At 40.6% G+C, this 26223-nt stretch overlaps 1 protein-coding gene across 2 annotated transcripts in view; it reads left to right on the forward strand.

Moving 5' to 3' along the window:
* Nucleotides 1–10825, forward strand: part of ABCD3 (ATP binding cassette subfamily D member 3) — a 56915-nt gene extending 46090 nt beyond the window's left edge. For both annotated transcript variants that reach the window (XM_075936566.2, XM_025180218.3), the window contains exons 17-23: nt 2355–2432; nt 2527–2592; nt 2708–2797; nt 3323–3442; nt 4555–4659; nt 6477–6533; nt 9005–10825. In XM_075936566.2, coding sequence (XP_075792681.2) covers nt 2355–2432; nt 2527–2592; nt 2708–2797; nt 3323–3442; nt 4555–4659; nt 6477–6533; nt 9005–9082 — 594 coding nt within the window. In that variant the 3' untranslated portion in view covers nt 9083–10825. The remainder of the gene's footprint in view (nt 1–2354; nt 2433–2526; nt 2593–2707; nt 2798–3322; nt 3443–4554; nt 4660–6476; nt 6534–9004) is intronic.
* The last annotated feature ends 15398 nt before the right edge of the window (nt 10826–26223 follow it).

Here is a 26223-nt window from a genome sequence, read left to right on the forward strand (position 1 = left end):
AGCCCAGGGGCCTAACCCCTGGGCTTCATGCAGGGCTGGTGCTTTGTAATGCCATGTGCAGCCTGGGGCCAGATGGGAATCCCCTGCTGGCCTCATGCTTCTTGCAGTGCTTTCACCTTTGAAGTGTAGCAGCAGCCCTGGGACCTAGCTTTATGATTTTTTTTAAAATTTCACCCTTTAAAAAATACAACTATCTTTATCTTTGCTAAGAGCTCTAGTGTTTTCAGTTTTTAAGATTAAGTCTTGGCATAATTCTACTTTAGGGTACACTTGTTTAAATTAAGAATATTTGTTATACTGGTACATAATGTTTGATAAACAAAATGATTACATGTCTATGCCTAATCTCACAAATGTTGTAACAGGTTTGCCCATTTAAATTTTAAACTTTAGTGATTTGACCTGAATCTTGATGTTATTATGTAGTACTTGTCTTCTGTTATTAGTGCTACAGTCAGGGTAGGCAATATGGTCTAAGCACTGACGGGCTAGCCTTCCAAGCAGGCAAAAGTAGAGAAGGGATTTTAAAAAGTAAGTTGATAAATGTAGTTGATTGGCACATATTTGGTTCTGTAGAAGGCGATGGGATTGGTCAGATGTTACTTATTTAATAAGACAGTTCTTTGAGGGGAGCATTAAGGCTGCAAGGACTCTTGAAAAAAGTATGATTTGAGGAGGAAGTGAGAAGGGCAAGACAAATTGCCTAAAGGGATTATAGGCCAAAGAAGAACATAATTCTTTCTCTCTAAGATTTTAAGTCCCCATTTACTATTTTTGTATTTGCCTATAGACAGATGTAAAAATGGACAGAACAAGTGCCTGCAAGTTCTTCAGGATGCTTTAAAAACATATTTTGTATTTCATGAGCAAAAAACTTTTTGAATTCTGTTGTTGTTCTTGAGTATTTGGAAAGCTAATAAGATAGCTCATGGGAGAGGGATCAGAAATTGGGGGTGGGGAGCTGTAATAGCAGGGATAAAGGAGAGACAGAATTGGGGGTGTGGGGAAAATCAAATGATTACCTTAGTTGTCTATATAATAATGTGAGCAGTATAGGGAATAAGCAGTAAGAACTCCATAATGCTAGTAAATAAACACAACTATTACATAGCTGGCATCACAGAGACTTGGTGGGATAATACACATGATAGAATACTGGTATAAAAGGGTACAACTTGCTCAGGAAGATCAGGCAAGGAAAAACGGAGGACGTGTTGCCTTTATATGTTAATGTATACACTTGAACTAAGGTTGAGATGGAAATAGAACACTTTTGAGAGACTCTGGGTAAAGTTAAAGGGGTAAAGAACAATGGTGATGTCATAATTGGGATCTACTGCAGACCATCTAACCAGAAAGAAGAAGTGGGTCAGGCTTTTTTGAACTACTAACAAAATCATCCAAAGTGCAGGACTAGGTGGTGATGGAGGACTTCAGCTATCCACACATCTGCTGGGGAAATAGTACAGCGGGGCAGAGATTATCCAACAAGTTCTTAGAATGTATTTAAGACAGTTTTTTTTATTTTGGAAGGTGGGGAAAGCAATTAGGGCTGCTTGATTTGATTATAACAAGTAGGGAACAACTGGATAACAATTTTGAAAGTGAAAGGTAGGTTGGATGAAAATGATCATGAAATGATCATTCACGATTCTAAGAAATAGGAGGAGGAAAACAGTAAAATAGAGAAAATGGGTTTAAAGAAGGCAGACATTGGCAAACTCAAGGAATTAGTAGGTAAGATCCCATGGGAGGCAAGTCTAAGAGGAAAATTGAAGACAGTTGGCAATTTTTCAAAAAGATATTAAGGGCAGAAGTGTAACCTATTCTACTGCATAGAAAGATAGGAAGTGTGACAAGAGACCACCCTGGCTAACCAGGAGGTCTGGAATGATCTAAAAATCAAGAGTCTATGCAAAGTAGAAACTAGGTCCGATTACAAAGGCTGAATATAAACAAATAACATAAGTATGTAAAGGCAAAATTAGAAAGATGAAGGCACAAAACAAGCTCTAAATAACTAGATACATACAGGATAAACATTCTGCAAATATATTAGAAGCAGGCAGGCGACCAAAGACCGGGTAGGTCTCTTGCTCAACGAAGAGAGAAAAACAACAGAAAATGTGGAAATGGTAGAGGTGCTTAACAACGTCTTTATTGTAGTTTTCACAAGAAGATTGCTAGAAAAGCATGGAAATAGGGAAAACTTCAAATAGACTGATTAGTTGAGGCTAAATTTAATGTTTGTGCAAAGGATGACTTCTAGTCTTATCGGGATACTGGCATCTCTACAGCAGTGCAAATTTTCCTATTGTTTGATATTTGTATTTTATAATTGCTTTATATTTTAGGTTCGGTCTGGTGCAAATGTTTTGATTTGTGGGCCAAACGGATGTGGGAAGAGTTCTCTTTTTCGTGTTCTTGGTGAGGTAAGGAAATACTGAAATGAAATTTAAACATACTCCCTCTGTCTCTAATTTCTTGAGACATTTCCACTTTGTGACTTTTGTTTTCTTGTTGCAGTTGTGGCCTCTGTTTGGTGGATGTCTAACCAAGCCTGAAAGAGGAAAGCTTTTCTATGTCCCTCAGGTAAAGCAACATACCATAGTAGTAATTGATACGTGCATTTTTTTGTTTCCACTTTGTTTGATGACTGTTACACTTTTCAGTAATGCTGTAATAATCATTTGCAATTTAATCCCAGAGACCATATATGACACTAGGATCTCTCAGAGACCAAGTAATATATCCAGATACTGTAGAAGACCAGAGGAAGAAGGGGATATCTGACCAGGTAAAAAAGGCATTCTGTGCAATAACCATTATTTACAGCCATTACTTTCCCCAATTCTTTGTAGTGTGAGATGATACGTACAGGCAGGGTAGGAGCCAGGAGGGGAGCCCCAGGAGATCCCGGACACCTGACCTCCCCAGGTCCAGAAATTCCCTTGTACAGGTCCCAAGGGTGCCGGACCAGGATGGTTCAGCCTGTAGTGTAAATTGTTGATCTTTTATAGAATGTTTGAGATTGTTTGGCATAGAGGCTATATGTTTAAGCAGAGGTTTAAAATTGAGGACTGGTCAAATTTCACTGTTCATTTAAATTTTTCAAAAGTATCGTTCATTTTTAACTGCAGTGGTGTAGCAAGTAAGAACATTACATTTGTTTACATTTTGAAATGTTACTTTGGTACTGATATCTTGTGAGATAAAAGGATTTTAGTATTTTGTAGTATTATAGCCTACTATACTAATCTGACTTCTTGCAACATAAAGTATGTTTAGGTGTATCTGTAAGTATTTTTTTTGTTGTTTAAAGGTGCTGAAGGAGTATCTGGATAATGTCCAGTTGGGTCAAATCCTGGAACGTGAAGGAGGCTGGGATAGTGTTCAGGACTGGATGGATGTGCTGAGCGGAGGAGAGAAACAGAGAATGGCAGTGCGTCTCAATCTTATATGTACTTAAAAAAAAATACAATAGATTAGAATAAGTAATCTAAAACTTAAGTGATATCAGTGATTTTTTTCTATTGTTTGTTCTTTAAAGAAGTAATATAAGGTTTTTAAAATTTTAGTGCTTATGAAAATAACTTAAATTACAACAGGTAGGTATTGTTTGTAATACAGATTTCTGAATGCTTTCTTATCAGTTCTACACATTCTCTTTTGTTATATAAGCAGATGTTGTAAAATATTGATTTCTTACCCTTGGAAAGTGTACAAAGAATACTATACAGTGTTCAGATTTCAGTGATGTTCAGTAAATTATGGCTAAATTCTTTTTCCTTTTAATTTTAAGTCAATTTCTGGTTAAAACGTTCAAGGCTACAGTTTTAATTCTGATAGTTGAGAACACTTTCTCCTAACAGCATTTACCATTATATTTGTAAATATTTTGGCATTCATCCTTTTTCCTCTAGCAAAAATCAAACCAGAATGATGATGATATGGCAGCACATACTCAACATTTCTGGATTAATAAGTAACCACATACATGTGGAAAGCAGTCCATATGTTACTCATACACTTAAGATTTATTGTATAACAAACTATTACTGTTTTTAAGTATTCATATTGACTGTGATCTGCCTAATTCTCTGCTAGAACACAAACTGACAAGACTGCAAAGGAAACTTTCATTGCACACTAGCTGTAATCCACTGTGCTTCAGTATTACTCAGATCTCTGAATATTGCATGGTAATGTACATATTACTGTATCTGAACAACTAAGAGTGATGGAATGGAATCATCCTAAAATGTCTTTACATTTCAAATATTTTATCTCCATTTTTAGTTGTAAACTGAAATACCATATTTTCCATGTGTGCCTTTTTGGAGAGAGAGGCAATGGTGCACCAAAACCGAAGTATTTGAGCAACTGTATAAATATTTCCAACCATTTGTTAAAAAGTTCTATATTTCCAGTAATTGCAGTAATTCCATCTCTTAAATGCTCATATAGATGATATGCTACACTGTTATAAAGATGAAGAAACTTGCTTTGTGCTTGTGCTTTCTATTCACAAATGGTGTATTGTTTTGCCTCCAGATGGCAAGGTTATTTTATCATAAACCTCAGTTTGCAATTCTGGATGAATGTACAAGTGCTGTTAGTGTTGATGTAGAAGGCTACATTTACAGTCATTGTCGAAAAGTAAGTTTGTTTTGCTTCTGCTTTTTCTAGATAGTGTTGAAATACACTTTGTGAATGTAATTTTTAATTTGAAAAATATCAATTTGATAACTAAGTGCAGAAACAATATTAGATATTATAACATATATTTCCAAAACTTTACTAAAATGGAATCTAGCTAACACTGAAAAATAATCCTACACTTTCCCTATGGAAAAAAGCATTCTCAGCAAAACTCGCGTTTCCCCCCCAAAAAAGGGACTTTTAAGTGGGCCTGTTTTGGAGATAGGAGTCAGAGGTGCTAGGTGAACTTTCAAACATATGAAAAAAGTGTTTTAAAAAACATGAAGTTTTAATTTATTTTCTATTACCTACCCTGTCCCCAGAATTCTCCATAAATAAATAAAGCTAACAACTTACCCTCATGTGAGATGTGGTGTGAGAAATATCAACGGGGTTGATTTATTTCTGGGGAAAGAGAGGAAGAGCTTGAAAATAGAGCTTATAATAGGAAACTCACTTTAAATTTAACAATAGAACAGTGGTATCCTTAGAAAGGAAGCAGAAGCTCCTGCAGGTACTGAAACCTTTATACAAATGCCTTTGTTGGGAGTAGGAGTAGGCCTGAAGAGCCTTTTGTAGTAGTTAATTTTGACACTGGACGGGCTCTCTGTGAAAGAGCAGCAGGTATTTCACTGTTTAAGTACTTCTATCATAAATAATACATGCTAATAAGGAAACATCTTATGGCATTGTTATTTTTTAAAGCAACCTAAATATTTATTTTTAAATTATGTTGTTAACATTTGGGTGCCAGATTATACTGCTTGGTATTTTGAGGGCTTACTGTTGCAAAGTGGATGATAATGCATCCTCTGGAAAATCAACCCCCTTGACAGCTGTCTCTTTCAGAACAATAAAAAAGTAAAAGTTTTGTTATCTAGCATTCATTGAAAATGGGGATTGCCAGTTAATTGAATGTGCTGGATGCTCGAACTTACTGTTCTGCCTCTGTCTCCTATCTGGAAAAAACTGTGGCAACCAACCCTTGCCTCCTTGGGAACGCCTAGTAACCCTTTCTCTCTCCCTACCCCTGAGCTGCAGAGCCATCCTGTGCGGCAGGCAGATAAGTGGGCTAGCTGCCCTCTGACAGAGCCAGCTTAAGCTGGCTAGCTGGACAGGTTGGGAGGAGGGCGCGTGCACGCCTGAAGCTGCCACAAGTATGGTGGTGAGGGGGAGAAATGACAAGAAAAGAGGAAATTCCTTACTGTAAGAGTCAAATAAGTGGCTAATCTGGGGTCATCATGAATACAAAGACAGCCTCCCCACCTTTTGATAATGTGTAAGATAATTATCATCTCGATTAAGGCCCATTCACAACATGGAATTTTAGCATAAATAAAAGTTCACCTCCACCTTCTGTTCTGTGTAGCTGATTTGTCAGTTTGTAATTTTTTTACCTGCTTTCATTGTATCCCTCTGTTTTAAAATGGTCATGCCTACTCACTTTCAGAATATGATCTGAAGAAGTGGGTCTGCCCCATGAAAGCTCATCACCTAATAAACTATTTTGTTAGTCTTTAAAGTGCTACATGACTGCTTTTTTGTTTTACCAAGATCAGACTAACACAGCTACTTCTCTGACTAAACCTATTTTGTGTTTCCTCTAATATGTGCAATACTGAGGCTATATACGCATAGTATAAATGAGTTAAGACATTAAAGTATTTGTGTTGATTGATATAAGCTTTTAGTTTCACTTTTTAAAATATTAAGAATGAGAGATTAAGGGAATTAGTTGAGTTTGTCTTAATGTTTTTATTCTTTTCTTATTGCAGGTTGGTATCACTCTCTTCACTGTATCCCACAGGAAGTCTCTCTGGAAACACCACGATGTATGTCATTTTTATTGTTGTTGATTATGCATTTAGCCTTTTTGTGGGTATTAAAGGGACTTTGAGTTCAGTTATATTCAAACGTCTTGATTTCCAACCAGACACTTTTTTTTTTGAAAAGAGTGTATCATAAATATTTTCATAGTCCAGCAGTAGTATTTGAAGGAGTCACAAAAAGCTGTTATGAAAATCAAAGAAATTGATTGTCCTAAATGTATTCGGTAGTATTCATATGCAGTATTCACAGATTAGTGTTTCTTTCAGTGGATACAGATTTTAAAAGGTCCTGTAGCTAAACAAATGTGTATAACTTTTCTGATTAAGGTGCCAATGCACATGTTTAAAAAGGGCCTTTGCCCAATGCAAGATGTATTTTTAATGAGGGGCTAGCCCTTTATGCTCTATAACGAAGTACATTTTGATATTGTTGAGAATGTAAATTTTGTTAGTATGCAATGAGGGACAATGAAGAGAGCAGCTGAAGTATGTATGGCTTATAGTCCTCTAAAATGGTTATGGCAAATGTTTTCACTTCCAATTACAATAAGATATGATTACCCCATAGGTGGGGAGTATAAAATAGGTTCATGCAGATATTTGGGAAAAGGCATGTCAAACATTTTAAAGGTGGAGAAAATTTTACACAAAGTTCTTTCTCGTTATTTCATCTGTTATCATATTGCTGAAGTGGGTGAGGATTGTAATAAATAATAATTTAACAGATAAATTTAATCTTAGGCTAGAACTACACTACGAGGTTTTTGTGCAAAAATGGCACAGCGTCTCCACTTCAAGCACATTTTTGTGCAAGTAAATTGGCAGAATAGAGGGCTTTTGCTGGTAGAGATTTCTTTCCCCACGAGGAATAACTCCTTTTTGCACTACAGCTCTTATGCAAAAAGGCAGGTGTGGATGCTCTGGATGGGTTTTTGTGCAAGAAACTTGTATCAGAAAAAGCACAGGTGCTCTGATGGCCATTTCTTGTGCAAGAGTGTCCATGCAGTGTGGATGCTCTCTTGCGCAAAAGCACATTGCTTTTGCAATGCGCTTTGAAGTCTGGATACGCTTTTGCACAAGAAGTTTTTGCTGAAGATCTCTTCTACACTGCAGGGTTTTTGCGCAAGAAGCCTTTTGTGGATGATACCTTAGAATATAGGTAACATTTGAAGCTCTGTGGGGATATGTTTTTGCTAATTTTCATCCCCCAGCACCAGACATATCTTAAATCAATATTCATTTAACAAGCTTAATTTTCAAATAGCTTATGTCTAGTTTCTGTTTTAGAGATGTAAAAACCACCCACAAAAGACTGGCCCGGGGGTGATGGGCTGCTCAGACCCTAGCCCCGCTGCAGTAGTGGGCAATGGCTCAAGTCCCAGGCTCTCTGACGTTGAGGGGCAGGGGGGACTGCAGCTGTCTGGGACTGCTGTGGGTGGGATGTAGGTATGTAATAGTATAGTCAATAAACTGATTAACCAATAAGCAAAAGTGTATAGGTTAATGCTATAGACTGCACGCATTTCAACCCCCCACCTCTCGCCAGTAACTTTTTTAGCAGGCTGGCCAGCAGCACAGCTCAGTCCTGGCTTGTGTTGGGACTGGGACCTACCCCTGCTGCAACTCTGTGTTTAAAGTGTATTAGGGGGCAGGCAGGCTGCCGGTCACAGTTCCAGCTCACATTGGGTCTAAGAGGTCACACCCCTACCCTGGACAGGCTGCTGCCTCTGTATCAGAGGCAGCAGTGCGGGGTGATAGGCAGCCAGTCTGCTACGGGAGCTGGGTTTTTAAACTCTCTCTCCTGGACCTGTTCCTGCTTGGCACCCTGTACTGCTGCCTCTGGTAACAGTGGCAAGGGGCTCCTCGGGAGTGGGGTTTGGATTGCACTGGCTGCTGGCTCCACCACAGGGACTTTAAAATGGTTGATTAACTGATAAGAATTCATGAGGTTAATCAACATTTTAATTAACTGATATTTAATATCCCTAGTGGGATCCAGCTGGCAGGGTTGGTTAACTGGTTACCTTCTGAGCAGGCCAATATGCTTACTGGGTAACCAGTTAACCTTTTACATCCCTATTGTGTATGCAAAAATATCCACAATTTCATACCTTATTTATGCACTAATTTCTTCAAATCTGCTATTTGGATTAAGTGACTCACTATATGTACAAGGTTTCTACAAATTATAATTAAGTATGCAAATTAGGCATTTGTCACAACTAACCAATTCCCAGTGATGAGCAGTATGACCAACTAGCAGATGATGGAGACAGGACATATGCAAAAAATCATGTCATTCCTCAGAGGCAGTTGAATTGACTAAGCTTTGTGATAAGAGATCCTATTCTGATCAGTTGAAATAGGGGGTTTAATTTTTGTTCTTTAATAAATGTCCTTATACTGTTTTGTTATGATGACAAAGCTAATACCACAATATATTTTTGTCTCTTGGTTGCTGATTCATTCCACAGTTTTACCTGCACATGGATGGTAGAGGAAACTATGAGTTCAAGAAGATAACTGAAGACACAGTTGAATTTGGATCTTAAAATCTATAAAGCTGCAACAACAACAGAGACTGATAATTACAGAGAACATGTAGAAAGGAAAAATACATAGTAACTAAAACTACTTGGCTTGTTTTTAAACAAATTAACTAGTTAGAGGATAACCCAAAGCAAGCTGTTAAGCATTTATTATTATGTAGGATATTGCTAATTGTGTATATGTTGGTTTAATTATTAATATGTACTAAGAATGTCCTTATTCTTGTGGTTAACAACCTGCCTAAATTAAATTGGGCTTAAATCAATGTAACCTGATTCATCCTGGGATGTAAACCATTTGAAGTCAGCTGATTTGACTTTTATGGGCCTTCCTTTCCTTCAGTGAAGAACTCTGTCAAAAATTAGGGTTGCTACCCCTCCTGTTTCTGGCAACAACTGTGGATTTTCACTGTCTTCTCTATGCATACTTCTGAACTATCCCATATGGTGCACGATGCCCTCCTATTTTAATAGCTACATCCTGCTATCCTGTACAGTGCCAGACCTGGGTAGAGGCCAAGCTTTGTGATGGGTGTTTGTATGTGCAGCATTTCTGGTGCAAGGTGGGCTGAATCCAAGTTGGCAGGGGCCTAATTCCATCTGCTATTGAAGAGATTAGGCCTCATCTCCTGTTGGATCCCTTGGCCCTTTCAGCCTGTCTGTCCTCAGATCTCCTCTGTGTGTCTCTCTCCCATTCTTCACCCTTTCAACAAAAGCAATGCTGCACTGTGTTCTTTTCCTTTTCTGAGGAAGGAAGAGGAGGCAAGTGGAGAGAGTTGGGAAGAAATTGAGATGGAAGGGAACTCAACAAAAATGATAGTAGTAAAAAAGGTATTTCAGGGGTCAGGGTGCTTGAATATTTTTCATTTGGGGTTGTGTAGGCTCCCATGACAGCTCTAGGAAATCGGAGTATGATTTTAGTTCCCACAGCAATGGTGGAAGAGGGAAAATGATTAAAAGACCAATCTGCCTGTTGAAGTCAAAGAAGTTTTGCCACCAACATTAATGGGCTCCAGCATTGTGTGCAAAGTGTATCCTCCTAAAATGCTTGGTATCCCTCCTTGAAAACTTTCTGTTGCTCAGAAGCAGACTTTAAACTGTCCTCTTTGCTCCCATTACTGGGATGTGGTGATGATCGACCATCCGAGTCTCTTTGTCCCTCTTGTTAACATAGGCTGTATGCCGTTCAGCTGCTGTATAAGTTTTGGTTTTAAGAAGGTGTGATGATGGTAGCCTCTGTTTTGCTTTCCACCGTTTTATGTGATGTCGGGGATGCCACATCTCAAAATTAATTAAAAGTTGACTTCACTTCCCGAGCGCTTTTTTAGGCAATTTTAATGTAGATTAGTAAATCATCATTAACGGTCCTCAAACAGAGGTACATGGATCACTAGTCTGTGGATTGCTGATTTTTTTTTTTTTTAATTTTTGTATTCCAACTGTCAAACCTCATTAAAGGACAGCTACAAATACATTAGATGCTTTTCCTAATATTACTTTTCCATGTAAACAGTCAGTGTAGTTGCCACATGATTTTAAAGAGATCACAAATGCAAAAAGATGGTTTGTGTGATCAGGAATTGGAGACTTGTGGTCCATGAGACCTGTGTTGTCCACACTGTGGGGAAAAAATCCCTGCCATACATTCTGGTGGCTCTGTAGTGTTGCACACGTGATGTAACATAGGAATGCACTACATGAAGACATGCACTAAATACACAATAAATGTGATCTCTGTAAATTTTATTTTTGTGTAAACAACATTTTATTTTTGTGTAAACAATATACACTTGGGTGTATATCTTCCTCTGAGTGACTAATTCAGCTCTGTGAATACTGAACACCATCTTTTATATTAAGATGGTTACTTTTTTTCCCTTTTATCTTTAAAACTTCAGGTTATTGCGTCTCTTGCCCATATTCATTCTTTCTCTCTCTCTCCACACAGACACACACACACTCTCACTCTCACACTCTCACTCTCTCTCTCACTCTCATGTAACAGAAGAAATACCAGTGAATTCATGTCTTAGTACACAGTTACCCACTGGCATAGGAGACATATTCAACAGCATGAGCAAAACTCCAAAAGGCATTTGTTTGAAGCTTAGCTTCATCCATTGATCACCTGACACCAAAATAAATGTTCATTCTGCAAGATGGCTGTTAGCTTTTTTTAAACCAGCTTTTAGTTCAAATTCTTAAAACACTATTATCAGACTAATTTATAATGATGCAAGTGATGCTGCTATAGGTGAGATTGTAGTGTTTTCGTTATAGGCCTATATTTTCAGATCTTGCCATAATAGCTGTTTTATGAAAGTGTTATCCAGTTGCAACTTTTTAAAAAATAAATGATTTAGTAGCTTTTTTTAGAGAAACAAAACAAAGACTATTTCTCTACATACCAATATCTGTTTCTATTTTTTTGGCTAGAGAAAAATTTGCAGTAATGTAAAGTAATGGATTTGGGATATTTTTAAAATGTCATGAATTTTTGACAGTAACAAGCAGAATATACTTAGAGTGCATTTGTATGTCATCCTCTACAGCAAGTTCAAAGAGGCCGACAATTGAAAATTGATTAGTAACAGCACTGAGCACAAACTTTTTCAATTATACCTTTAAATACTAAACCAGATCTGGCATTATAAACCAGGAGAAATGGGCCTGTTCCTGTATTGTATGGAAGTCAGGTTGAGCATCAAAGGTCATCTCGTATAAGTTCTAAATTACATTGTGGATAAAATAAAGAATCACTGGATAACCCAGTGAGCAATTAAGAACATATACTAAAAACAATTTGGAAGATGACTTTTGACTACTGTTCTTTAATGGATTAAATAAAAGTACTTTAAAATATAAACTTTTATTGTCAATCAATGAAGAGATTTTAAATCTGGTTTAAATGATTGAATCTTTGTTCAATTATTAAATGGAGCTGTGGCATATTTTGGTTGTAGTTTTTTAATTGCTCAGGCTAAAATTTTGAAAATACATTATAATGAATATATTGATAAAGCATCTTCATATCCTCAAGTATGGAGTCTCAAGTGAGTGAACATTTCAAAATAGCATTAGTGATAGTTGGAGATGATTGCATTTCAGTGATTTGGGGAGATATTCATGTTTGTGCACATACTATAGTTTGTAAAGTGCTGTGAAAAGAAAGGCGCTATATAAATGTAAAACATTTAAGTGCCTCTGGAATAATAAATTGGAAGAGAAAGTTGCATTAGGCTTTTTACATTTGTTAATGGTGTAACTGCCCCAACCCCAAGCCTCCCCCCTGTCCCCTCAGCACCCCTTAGGGAGAGCTGAAGCTCCCTGTCCAGATTCATAGGGGAACTTTGCTGGCTGTTCTACTTCATCAGGGAGTGAGGTGAAGTGCATAGTTTGCTGCATTCCTCACTTTGCCAGAGGGGCATAGGGGCAGATGAAACTGGGCCTGCCCCAGCTGGAGGATATGCATTGTCCTGGAGTTGCATCAACTGGAGCTGCAGTGGCCATGAAGAGGTGCTTTTTACCTGGCCCCAAGCTGCTGGGGTAGTCCTCTCTCCCCAGGGCAGCCTGCATACTGAATCCCTTCTCCCCAGGCCCATCCCACAGCAATGATTAAAATGAAAAATGTACAAGCTTCATTTAATTTCCCACAAAAGAAAAACTGAATTAAGGACCCAAACAATGTGGGGTAAATCTTCTAGTTTGTTTATAAATTTCAGTTGTTGAGTAAATAATGTTACCGCTAGATACAAAATCTATTACAGCCAATATATGATAAACACTGCTCAAATAAAAGACTAATATTTTTGTGGTGTTGCTGCATTCCCCTATAATGGTGTTGTTTTTTATTGTCTTAGTGAAAATATACAGTACTGAGGGTAACACTGGAATTGGACTCTGCTGCAGCGATCAGAGAAGTGAGATTGTACATTTTATTTCAGATTGCAGGATTGAGTTCTCATATTTGACGTGATATTACAGAACTGCAATGCAAAGCAGCTGAAAACTTGATTCCTAGAGACAACCCTTAGAGATCACCAGTTAACCATAACTAATATCTTGAAGTTGCAAACTGACCCCTGCATTGTCCTCTTTAAATTAACGAAGCTTTGCATAGTCACAGAAGTCCATGTGAATTAATCTCACTGCAGGATCAGAATCGAAGACAATAAAAGGTGATTTATTGTTTGTTGTTGTTGCAGTAGCACCTAGAAGCTCTACTCATGGACCATTGAATAGCTTCAGTATAGACCTTGTGATCTGTTTGTAAATAGCTACCCAAGATAGGCTGTGTCACCCAGTGCTAAGTCCCTGTAGCAGATAGCCATGTGAATTGTGCTGCCTGGATAATAGGACTTGATTTTTTTTTTAAAGCCAATGCTAATATTTATGAAAACTGCCAGAATGGCAACATTGGAAATTGAGCATTTTTGTTGAAAAAGTATGGACAGACAGCACCAGTGCAACTTTCCCAAACTACTTTTCACTTGTGCCTGACTTGTGTTTTGAAATGATTGCCGTTAGGATTCAGGTAGCTGTCATTCTTTGGCACCTAACATTTTTACCAGGGATTCCAGCTCATGTTGAAGGTAGTTTAATATGATCTTGGCACCATCTACATTACAAGTTAATCACCATTACATAAATTACAGTTGAGACCTTGTTGAATATGGCCTGAAGTATGCTTTGTCTATTGGCAGTGATAAATGGAATTTTCCCTTCTTAAGCTAGCAGTAACCATTTTCAACGTCATCTGATTGAGGGCCAAGGAACAAATGGCTGAAAAACATTGTCCGCACTTGATCATTTTCCTAGCATAGAGTGAGCCGGAAACAACCAACTCACTTCAGGTATGCGTTTACCCGACCGTCAGATAGTCATTTGTTCAAATTTTGACCCAGACATGGCTAAGGGTACGTCTAGACTACATGCCTCTGTCGCCAGAGGCATGTAGATTAGGCTACCAGGCATAGGAAAATGAAGCGTCGATTTAAATAATCGCCGCTTCATTTAAATTTACATGGCTGCTGCGCTGAGCCGACAAACAGCTGTAGTCTGGACGCGCGGCTGTCGACATCAAAGGCATTTGTCGACCACACAGGTATACCTCATCCCAGGAGGCATACCTGGGTGGTCGACAAATGCCTTTGATGTCGACACCCGTGTGTCCACACTACCGCGCTGAACCGACAAACAGCTGATCGGCTCAGCGTGGCAGCCATGTAAATTTAAATGAAGCGGCGATTATTTAAATCGCCGTTTCATTTTCCTGTGCCTGGTAGCTTAATCTACATGCCTCGGGCGACACAGTGAGCAATGTAATTTCTTCCTCATAATCTTGTGAGCAAATCTATCCCCTCAGTAATATAAAGTTAATAGGCTATGTCTATGTAAAGGAAATTCACATTGGTTCCTGCTAGGAATTTCTCCAGAGGAGATGTGGTTATGGTGGCAGCTTTAATTTTTTTAATGTAAGTAATATATTTTATACACAATATGGATTTTGATACCAAATACTACTTTTTGCTTTTGTAGAATTGTCTGATTTAACCCATTGAAGTAATTTTCTCTTAGTCTTGCTCCATTTGACCTCGTGCACAATGAGATCTAGTTTCACAATATTAAGTTGATTTTCAAGAATCAGTTTATCTTCTCCCGTCATACTCCAGCAGCCTGGGCTAAGTATCTAAAAGACTGCTGCAAGCTCCAAGGTTCAGAGCATAGACTACAACCCTGCTCTTCAAGGCACCGCGGAACTTTCTATGATAAGATTTATAGCTTGACTGTGCAAGTTAGCACCTATTCAACAGCTACTCTCAGACTCTATTGAACTCCAATAGGAACTAAGGAAATCTTCACCCTCTTCTGCCTTTCGGTGCCAAAGGAGCCCCCCCCCCCCCCCTCCTTCCAAAAACAAACCAGCCATACACAATTTTTCCTCAAGGGAGAGGAGAGCAAATTCTGTTGCTTAATGCAATACTGCCAGGTCTTCAAATACTACTGAAATAGTAGGGAAACGTAGGAAAAGTGTTCCGTGTATAGGTTTTTAAAGGAAAATGTCAAATTCCCATAGTTATTACTTTAAGGTAGTAAGGTAGTATTACACTATTTAAATACAAATCATAGAATACTAGAATGGGAAGGAACCTTGAGAGGTCATCAAGTCCACTCCCCTACACTCATTGCTATGTACAGGCAGTCCCCGACTTACGTCGGATCCGCACTTACGAACGGGGCTTTTCTCGCCCCGGAGCTCACGGGCGGCGGGTCGCCACCCGTGTCCTCCGGGGCGAGAAAAGCTTCTCGCGGTCTCCCTGGTCTGCTGGGAGGTCCAGCAAAGCCGCTGGACCCCCCCCCCAGCAGACCAGGGACACCCGAGCAAAGCCGCCGCCTGGGGGACTAGCTGCACCCCCCCCCCAACAGACCAGGGGGACAGGAGCAAAGCCACAGAGCACGCCCACAGCGGGACAGCCCGGGCGCGCTCCTTGGCTTTGCTCTCCGTCTCCCTGGTCTGCAGGGAGACGGGGAGCAAAGTCTTGGAGCACGCCTGCAGCGGGACAGACGCAGCGCGCCTGGACTGTCCCGCTGCCCGCGTGCTCTGTGGCTTTGCTCCGCATCTCCCAGGTCAGCAGACCAGGGAGACGGAGCAAAGCCGTGGAGGACTTGGGCGGTCCTGCCACCCCAGTCTCCCTGGTCTGTTGGGGGGGGTGGGGGGGCAGCTAGTCCCCCCCCCCCCCCCCAGCAGACCAGTCTTTTCTCTCCTACCCCTGGGGTAGAGCAGCTGGGGGCTGCTGGGTTGGTCCCGCAGCGCCGCTCGGACCAACCCGGCAGCACCAGCTGCTCTGCCCCAGGCGTTCTGATTCAGCCGCTGCTGGTCAGTTTCAGCAGTGGCTGAATCAGGACGCCTGGGGCAGAGCAGCTGGGGTGCTGCTGGGTTGCTCCAATAGCGCCGAGGAGCTGCGCTACTGGAGCAACCCAGCAGCACCCCAGCTGCTCTGTCCCAGGCGTCCCCAAGTCAGCCGCTGCTGAAACTGACCAGCGGCTGACTACAGGAAGCCCAGGCAGAGTTGCTGATCAGTTTCAGCAGCAGCTGACTTGGGGATGCGTGGGTTTCTTAAGTTGAATCTGTATGTAAGTCAGAACTGGCATCCAGATTCAGCCGTGGTTGAAACTGATCAGTTTCAGCAGCGGCTGATGCCAGTTCCGACTTACATACAGATTCAACTTAAGAACAAACCTACAGTCCCTATCTTGTATGTAACCCGGGGACTGCCTGTAATGTGAAGTAGAGTGGTGAGAGAATGATGACACTCATTGTGTCTTCCTATTTCTGTAATTCCCTTCAGGAGGAACTCTTGTGCCCAGCATAAGCTACCCCTTCATTGTCCTTTCCACTTCAGTGGCAATAATGCTTTAGACCAGTGTTTCTCAACCAGTGATATGAGTACCGTTAGGGGTACTTGAGGAAGTCTGGGGGGGAAGGGCGGGGTACATCAACACAACTGAAATTTGGAGAAAACTGAATTTTTGTTTTAAGTTTTACAGCAATTTATTATTTTTGTCCTTTTTACACCCAAAAATTTCATTGCCTGCCTGGCTACAGTTAAGTTGTTTAAACAAATGTGTTGCAATGGTAGAAAACATGTGGTGGGTCTGAAAACTGTAGGTACTAGGGGGGTACTTTATATATATTTATATTTAAAGGGCTACTTGATTTAAAAAAAAAAAGTTGAGAAAAACTGCTTTAGGCCACTACTTCCACTCAGAGCCATAGGGCATTTTCACCTCTACACAGTGATTATGTCCAGAAAGAGGGAATAATTGCCCCAAGCCCTGAAAATGGAAGGAGAGGATAGATAAGTTCAGTGATTCCTGTGTTAAATACTGACCCTCTCCTAGGAGTAAATAACAGCTATGCATCACTTAAATCATGCTTCTAGGACCATTCTCATTTGGCCCGCTACAGAGGGATGAATTTAATTCCCTTTGAATGCCTGTTTTGCTAGAGCTACCCCAGATAGGAAAAGCAAGAGAGACTCACTCTCCTCCCTTATACCTCAGGTCTGAGCATGCTGCATCTTTAGTGTTCCTAGTGTGGCATTCAGAAATGAAGCAGGAAGCTACAACTTATAAGACATTGGCATACTAGACCAGCTGCTCTTGCTTTCAACTTATAAAATTTTCAGAAGTTATCATTTTAGCAGAGCACAAAGGTTTGTCTAGTTTTTTTTAAAGCCTAGATTTTGTGCCTGCTGAAGGCATAAGACCTTGCTACAGTTCCCACTGAAGGTAAATTAAAATTTTGGCAGTGACATAATTAGGAGTATGTCCTCAGAAAGTGCTGTCAATCAATAAATAAATCAGAGTTTTAAGTTCTATACATCACTTCCCCTCTGTAGTAATCAGACTTTGCTGACAAGTGTTTGTATTCTTCCAGTGATCCATAGAAACTTCTGGAGGGAGGAGTGTGCAGAGGCTAGACTTCAATTTCCAGAATGAAAAACAAGCAGAAGGGGAAAAGGCTTTGTTTAAAAACAACCTTTTTCAGACCTTGTTTAAACAGCATAGAGAAACCAAGAAAAAATAAGGGGTGAGGGGACTTCTTTGTCTGCAAGGTCACTCTTAAATAACCACTTTAAGGCATCGCCAAGCCTTCCAGTGTGATTTTATTCAATCTTACATTAAACTGCACAGTAATACACAGCTATTTGTGCAGGTCCCTTGTGTGGTCTCTCAAAGAGTTTTCCTCCCTTTGAAAGTTCACCACTCTAGATTTGTCCCTTAGACCTTCTGTAGCTTTAGGGAAGAAGGGAAAAATAAGGGCTTACGCAGTAAAATCCTCTGATTAGCTAACTTTTCCCACCAGCCGTGGAAAGGCAGCCCCGGAGAGACCTCTCGGAAGGGGGGGGGGGGGGGGAGAACAGACAGCTTCTCATAGCAGCTAGAGGAGCAGCAGGCACTAGGCAGCGTTCCCTCCTGGGAAAGGCACTGGAATGCTCCTGGCTCGTGCTAGGGAGATTGCCCAGCCCCCGATGTTGTTGTGTGCTAGCGTGGGGGAGAAAAAAACCCGCGCGTTGGTGACTCTCGTTACCCGTCCCCGCCACAGCTAGTACCAGGCGGAGCAGCAGCATGTGAAGAGGTGTGTTTGCCAACCCACTGCTGGAGCGGGTGAGGGGGCAGCCAATTCACTAATGAGGCAGACTCTGTGTGCGCGGCGGAGTTATGCAGCAGATTAATTCAGTTGGGCGGTTTGTAGAGAGGAAGGGCAGATCAGTTGAGGCCTCTTTTGTGTGGGGGCATGGAAATAGCAGGCTGATTTGGGGAGAGCAACAGGTGGGTTCCACCCCACACCTTGTGTGGAAGAAGACACAAGCAATTGATAGGGGGTAAATGTCTTTAGGCAGGTTACTGAAGGTTTCTAGCTCTTCTTCCCTGATGGGGGGCTCCAAGTAGGGAGAGCGCACAGTGCTCCTCTCACTGGGCTTGGAGCCCATGCCTAACTACTCTGAGGCCTTATCTAAACTGGGGTTTTACCTGCTGCCAACCGTAGGTGTAGCTTGGTGCAGAGTAGCCAGACAAAACCAGTAATTGGATCCACGGGGTTTATTTGGCTTTGAAAGCCTGAAGGTAAAGCCGCAAGTGCAAAGGGGTTGTGCTGGTACAGTTTCTTCGGAGACTGTAATTAAAGCAAAACCCTGGTCAAGAAAAAGTCTAATTTCATGTCTAAAAATTCCTGCATGTTTGGAAATGTATTCTTTTGCTGAAAGATGTTGGCAGATAATCTTAGTGCAGGTTAAGAATGCAAAAAGAAGGGTGGTAAAATTAGATGGTGAATTTTTCAAATTGTCCACTATTAATTTCTATTCCTCATTTAATTTCTCCTTCTGCCGCCTACTAATTTCTAGTAATGTATGAATTATTGCTTCATTTCCTTCTTTTATTTTCCTCTATCCCCACACACTGTCTCCTGATGACTTTTTACTATTCTAGTAACATCTGGTATCATACTCTTCTATGAAAGTATCTTGAGTTTGCGCTTCTTTCTTGATCTCACTGATTTTTTTCTCTACCAAATGTTGTCTTTCTTTTTATAATAAACATCTGATTTTTTTTTGCATGTTTTTGTGTCTCTTCCTTTCATCTTCATATAACTTTTCCAGGGTTTTTTGGGGGTTTTTTGTATTCCTAGTGTGTAGCTCTTGCCAAAGGATGTTGGTCCAATAAAAGATTACCTCACCCATCTTGTCTTTCTAATATCCTGGGGCTGACAGGAGCTACTACTATATTGCATATACTAAGTATATTGTTCAGTTGTGTAATATTATTCATAAGCTATAGATGGTGCCATAACCAAAATAGCTTTACTATTGTTTTCATGGGTCTGCACATTTTATAAACCACTGTTACTATTTATTCATTTGCTGGATGATTGGCATATGTTTTCCAAATCTAGCTGTAAAAGTACCTTCTCAAAATGCCTTTTTCCATAATATGCTATTTTGATTCATTTATTTAATAAAGGAATTACACTTAAATCTGTACAAAGGATCAGTAAGTGACTAAATCTTCACCAGTCTTTTTTTCCAGAGAAGAACTGGAAAGGTGCAGTACCAAAAATTTGAGATGGTCCTTATTCAGATTAAACTAATAGATGAGCAACAAAAAATGTTGTGTGTGCCAGATCCCATATTCCTTACACACCCAATTTCAGTGGTAGGTATTGTGGGTCCAGTACACTGAAGATCTGATTGAAGATAAGAGATATAAACTGGATAAATGTATATCTTAAATTCTAATAGTGTGTATCATCGTCTGTAAGTAATATAGACAATGTCTTTCATAGTTCAATGTAATGTACATCTTTCTTGACAATGTCACTGTTGCTTCTCAGCAGCTTTACAGTTTTTCACATTTGTTGTACTAATTATTTCCATAGTCTGAAACAACTTGTATAGCTCTGATTCATCTCCATTTCTTCTGAAATATCAAAATAATTTTCTCATACAACTGTGTTATCAGTGTCCAAATATGGCGGTGGGTGTTCTAGAAATACTAAGGTAAGTAGATTTATAGCTATGTGAAATAAAACCCTGGGTTATATTCTAAACCAACCCATTTCTTGAGGCTCTTTTCAATCAGTGTATTTGAGACTATTTTTAGTTTGTTTATTTTTCCTGTAAAATGTCTTCATGAGACATGCCGAAAAGTCACTGAGAGGGAAATACAGTTGGAAGTGAGTAATGTAATAAAGAAATTTGCAGTGTATACTGCTGAGAAATTTAAAATTTCCCTGATCAGTTTTTCAAATCTGGTTAATTCAAAGTGGTTCCCTCAAATTTTCCTTGTGGAGAGCTTCCACGGAAATGAGTTTCTAACTACCAAAGCTTGTCTGTAGCTGGCTTTCGTAAAGGAAGGGGATGTATAGATCAATTTTTTGTACTGCGTAGCATCATTGAGCAGTGTATTAAATGGCAGAGGTAGTTGTACATCGATTTTATTGATTTCGAAAAAGCCCTTGATAGCATTCATAGGGATAGTCATTGGCGTATTCTGAGCATATGGAATACCACAACAAGTAGTACAGCTCAGTAAGAGCTTTTATAACAATTTCACATGGAGCCTGGGGAACAATGATCTAGGCTTCAAAGTTAAGACTGGAGTAAGGCAGGGATGCGTCATGTCTCAGATGCTCTTTAACTTAGTCATAGACTGGGTTATGTGGCATACAACAGAAGATGAGCCAAGAGGCATCAGATGGACCGTCTTCTCCACATTAGAGGACCTTGATTTTGCTGATGACCTCGTGCTGCTCTCCCATATGCATCGTAATATGCAAGAGAAGACAAATCGACTCTGCACCTTTGGAAAACAGGTTGGACTAAGAGTTAGCCAGAAGAAGACAGAAGACATGACCCTAAATATTGAGGCACCAGCATCAATTAAGATCGATGGCCACGACCTACCAATCACAGAGAGCTTTACATACTTGGGTAGTATTATCAGACAAGATGGAGGCATCAGAAGTGATATCCAGAGCAGACTTAGTAAAGCCAGAAATGTCTTCATGAGTATGAATGCTGTATGGAGGTCATCACAATATAGCATCCATAACAAACTGAAGTTTTATCAGAGCTGTGGTTTATTAACACTATTATATGGATCAGAATGCTGGCGGATGACAGAGTATGACCTCAATAAATTGTCAACTTTTCACACCAGAAGTCTTCGGAGGATCCTCCGTAATTTTTGGCCAAAAATAATTTCAAATCAGGACCTTTTTGCGTGGTGTAAACGAGATGACATGGCAACCGTCGTCATGAAAAGATGGAAGCTCCATCACAAAGATTGCTGTGCACTGGACACCTGAAGGGAAGCAAAAACGAGGACGACCCAAGACAACATGGCGCCGGACCGTTGAAGTAGAAATGAAGAGCATGAATTACACTTGGGGCACTACTGAGAAGCTGGCCAGAGACAGACAGAAGTGGAGGATCTTTCTAGCTGCCCTGTACGCCAGTGGGCATGAAGGACTACGATGATGAAAGCTTGTCTGTGCTGGATCACATTATCCTTCCTGCTCATAGGATCATACTTGCTTTTGAAGACACATGAACTCCTTCTCTGTAAGACAGTGACAGCATGCTGGAAAATACAGGCAGTCCCCGGGTTACGTACAAGATAGGGACTGTAGGTTTGTTCTTAAGTTGAATCTGTGTGGAAGTCGGAACTGGCGTCCAGATTCAGCCGCTGCTGAAACTGATCAGTTTCAACAGCGGCTGAATCTGGACGCCAGTTCTGACTTACATACAGATTCAACGTAAGCACCCCAGGCATCCCCAAGTCAGCTGCTGCTGAAACTGATCAGCGGCTGATTCCAGGAAGCCCGGGGCAGGGGCTTCCTGTAGTCAGCCACTGGTCAGTTTCAGCAGCGGCTGACTTGGGGATGCCTGGGGCAGAGCAGCTGGGGTGCTGCTGGGATGGTCCAGTAGCGCCGCCGCTCCTCGGCGCTACTGGACCAACCCAGCAGCACCCAAGCTGCTTTGCCACAGGCGTCCTGATTCAGCCGCTGCTGAATCTGACCAGCAGTGGCTGAATCAGGACGCCTGGGGCAGAACAGCTGGGGTGCTGCCCGGTTGGTCCAGTAGCGCCCAGAGCGGCGCTGATTCAGGTGTCCAGCTGCTGTACCACAGGTGTCTGGAGCAAAGCCACGGAGCACGGAGGCAGCGGGACAGCCCAGACGCGCCATGGCTGTCCGCTGCCCGCGTGCTCCGCAGCTTTGCTCTGGTTTCCCCCCCCCCCCCCCCGTCCTCCTGGTCTGCAGACCAGGGGGATGGGGGGGGGGGCAAAGCAGAGCCAAGCCGCGGAGCGCGCTGCCAGCTGCCAGCCCAGACGCGTCTGGGCTGTCAGCTGACCATGCGCTCCGCGGCTTGGCTCTGCTTGGCTCTGCTTTGCCCCCGTTCCCTCCCCCCCCCGTCCCCCTGGTCTGCAGACCAGGGGGAGGGGGGGGGCAAAGCAGAGCCAAGCAGAGCCAAGCCGCGGAGCGCGTGATCAGCTGACAGCCCAGATGCAGACCAGGGGGACGGGGGGGGGGGGGGGGCAAAGCAGAGCCAAGCCTCGGAGCGCGTGGGCAGCGGACAGCCCTGTCTGCTGCCCACGTGTTCCGCTGCTTTGCTTCCTCTCCCTGGTCTGCTGGAGACCAGGGAGAGGAACCCCGTCCGTAACTGCGGATCCGACATAAGTCGGATCCGCGTAACTCGGGGACTGCCTGTAGATGAATGTGCTTAGCAATTATTCTACATGTTGCTGCTAGTGAGACTGTAATAATTAACAGATAACTTTAAAATGAATAGTTCACCTTAATGTACTGTGTGCAGCATTTCCTTATTTATTAGATTATTTAAAATGAATAAATGGCAGTCTGCCACTTGTTTCTTTTTCTACAGATTTTATAAAAGGACAGATTCCCACTCATCCTCCGCAAAAGTAGATTGTCACATTAAACTTCACCTGGAAATTTAAAAATGCTGACACATCTTGTGTAGAACAACATGTGGTGTTGTACACTTTGTGTTGACATGCTCATATTCTGCCTCCAGCACACACACAGCCAGTTGCAGATACTGAGATGGAATAAAACCAGGCTATATTATCAACAGCAATGTTGTGTTTACATTTCATTTTATTTCTTCCTGTTAGATAAATGTTATCCCTTAAGCTATCCAGTGATTTTTTTAAACGCTGCAACATCCTCTGCTTGGAGTAGGAGTACAGCCAGATAAAACACCCAAAAAGCTCTCAGATGCAGGAGGCCTTGATTCAAAGGAGACTTGAATCTCAGTCACACAATTTTTTTATTTCAACTGTAAGCTGAAACCCTGTTTCCAAAGAGCTGGTGACGTTTTTGTGGGTACAAATTCCTCATAAAGGAAGGATTTGGTGCCAGTATTTCAGTAAGAAATAGTGCAGTGTGAGAGTGCTCATACAATTGATATTCTGATGAAATGTAAGATATGGGTGTCCTAAAACACTCACCTTGGAGAAGGAAAGATCTGTTCCAATCAAAATATCTTTCAAAGACCAGACTTGTGATCTGGCTGCGATTTCAAGCTACCATCTCAGAAACTTGCTTGCTAGATGTATATTTTTCCACCATCTGAAGCAAAAACCCTAAAAGTTTGAATATTGATATAGCATGGGCACCACAGGTCCATGTAACTCACCAGCCATGTGAGAATCAGCTCTTCATACCAGTGCCAAGCAGTCTTAAGAGTGGGAAAATGGGCCACAACGAGACTAGCTATAGTATGATGATCCACCTATGTAAAATCTCAGCAAAGGAAGGAGGAATGTAGCAGCTACAGCTACTGATACAATATTTCACGTCCTGAGGAGATAATTCTACCTCTCCTGGTCAGCAGAGTTGAGCTTTACAAGATCTGGTTATTCAGGTATTGTACAGGTAGCTAGGATTTGGGCACATGTAATTACCCAAGTAGAAGTTTTCCAAAGATATCAGCCAGGGTCTGTTTAACACGTTGCAGACAGCTGTGCTAAGGAGATAAATAAGCATTGTTTCGCACCCTTGACTGTTTTAAATACTAATTTCAATTTCCATGTCTGATACAATTTTTTTATGCAGATGACTGTTATGTGGTTGTAGATCACAAAACCAAGATAGCCATTTGCCTAAATACCATGGTGATTGGTACATCTTCCAAGAATTAATTGACCATACTTTTATATTTATGTGCATTTATGAATGGCTTATACAGGATTAATAAATGTCTTAGTAAGCAGTTAAACAGTTGTTATAAATGATTTGACTACAGAAGTCAGTAATTTGTTTATAAATGGTGTATAAATCATATTGTTGAAATGCCTTCTACTGTGCAGATAAATTACCTCTAGCACATATTACTCATGTCTGTAGCATGCTCAGACATCTTAATTTATTAACTTTTTATAATCTATTTGTAAATATATATTTCAGTTGATTTTTCACTTTCTCCAAAGAGAATTAAAGCCCCACTTCTTAGTGTGGACACATTTTAAGGTGCTAAGTGACAACATTTTACTTGTCTTTTCCATAGTTAATAAAACTAAAGCACTTAGAAGTATAAGAATGATTAGTTTTGAAAATGTAATGACCTCATCCTAGTTGAGAGGGCAAAAGGTTAAGCAGGCAGCGGATACTTTGCTTGGGGGAAAAAGTTATTCCTCTAAAAAGTGAAATCTATCTATCTATCTAAAAATAAATTTATCAAATGTAAGGTTTACAAATGGTCAAATAGAATATTTTAAGTTATGATAAAGGAAGTAGTGCAGGATATTTTCTGGAGATTGAAGACTGATTAGTAGGATCTTACATCCTCTAGCTGTAGCTAGTGTGGTTATAGTTTGTGTAATAGGTGATTAACTTTCATTAGTATGTTCAGAAGAATTCTAGGGAATTCTTTATACAATGGTTATTAAATTGACTCATCTTTAAAAAATCCATTAATCTTAGCATTATAGTAAGAAGTTCAGGCAAACATTAAAGTGTGATTTTTGCAAATTGTTTTCAATGAGAGATTTTGCTGTCAAAATATATTGGGTGCAGGAGTAGGGCCATACAACTTTTTCCCCCAAAATAGTCAGATTTTGGAGGTTAGCAAAGTAATGGAATCTGTTATCTTCAAAGTAATCTGTTATCTTCGATGTTTCAGTTTATAGTGAGACTGGCTCAAGAGATTAGGCAACTTCTCATAGTAGGAGATTGGTTCAAATGTAACAGACAAGTTCTGCTGCATCTGTATTAGAAGATCACCATCAGGTAGCAACCAATTTTTGTTACTCTAGACAAGTCTCACTGTATAGCTAGGTCTACACTATACCGCTCTGTTGGCAGAGGGATGTAAAGAAAACACATCGGAAGTGCAAATGAAGCAGAGATTTAAATATCCCGTGCTTCATTTGCATAATCACGTTCTGGCGCTGTTTTGAATAAGCGTCATTTCGAAACTGAAACCATGGTTTAGACACGGTTCTGCCGACAGTGGGGTGATTTTTTCACAGAGCCTGTACTCAAAAAATGAGGAGTACAGGCAGGATCTGTCAAAAAACCACCCCGCTGTCGGCAGAACCATGACTAAACCATGGTTTCAGTTTTGAACAAGCGCCATTTCAAAACAGCGCCAGAACATGATTATGCAAATGAAGCACGGGATATTTAAATCCCCGTTTCATTAGCACTTTCGATATGCTTTATTTACATAGCTCTGCTGACAGAGGGGTATAGTATAGACCTAGCCTATATGTGTTCCAGAAAATGTTGTTCTTTAATTCATACATTTTATGCTGTTGCTTTTCTAATCTACATGCTATCATGTTCAGCTTGATTTTACACTACTGTGGTACTATTTTTTTTTATTGCCTCCTCTGCAGTCCCAGCAACATGTTTTCATATTTCATGGATTTCATTTCTGTCTTAGTGGGATCTTATATTTTGTTTGACTTATAATTATGTATCATTTTAACAGTGAAAGGAATGAGCAATCTTTAAGTCATTTAGATTCGTTTCTTTGGTAAGGTACCAAATTGAGCTCCCAGTGCTCAGAAAGATTAAGTGAATAGCTATTTTGTGGTGCAACTTTGTATGTAAA

Source organism: Pelodiscus sinensis, chromosome 9, assembly GCF_052426305.1.
Source record: "Pelodiscus sinensis isolate ZL-2025 chromosome 9, ASM5242630v1, whole genome shotgun sequence".
Classification (NCBI taxonomy): Eukaryota; Metazoa; Chordata; order Testudines; family Trionychidae; genus Pelodiscus; species Pelodiscus sinensis.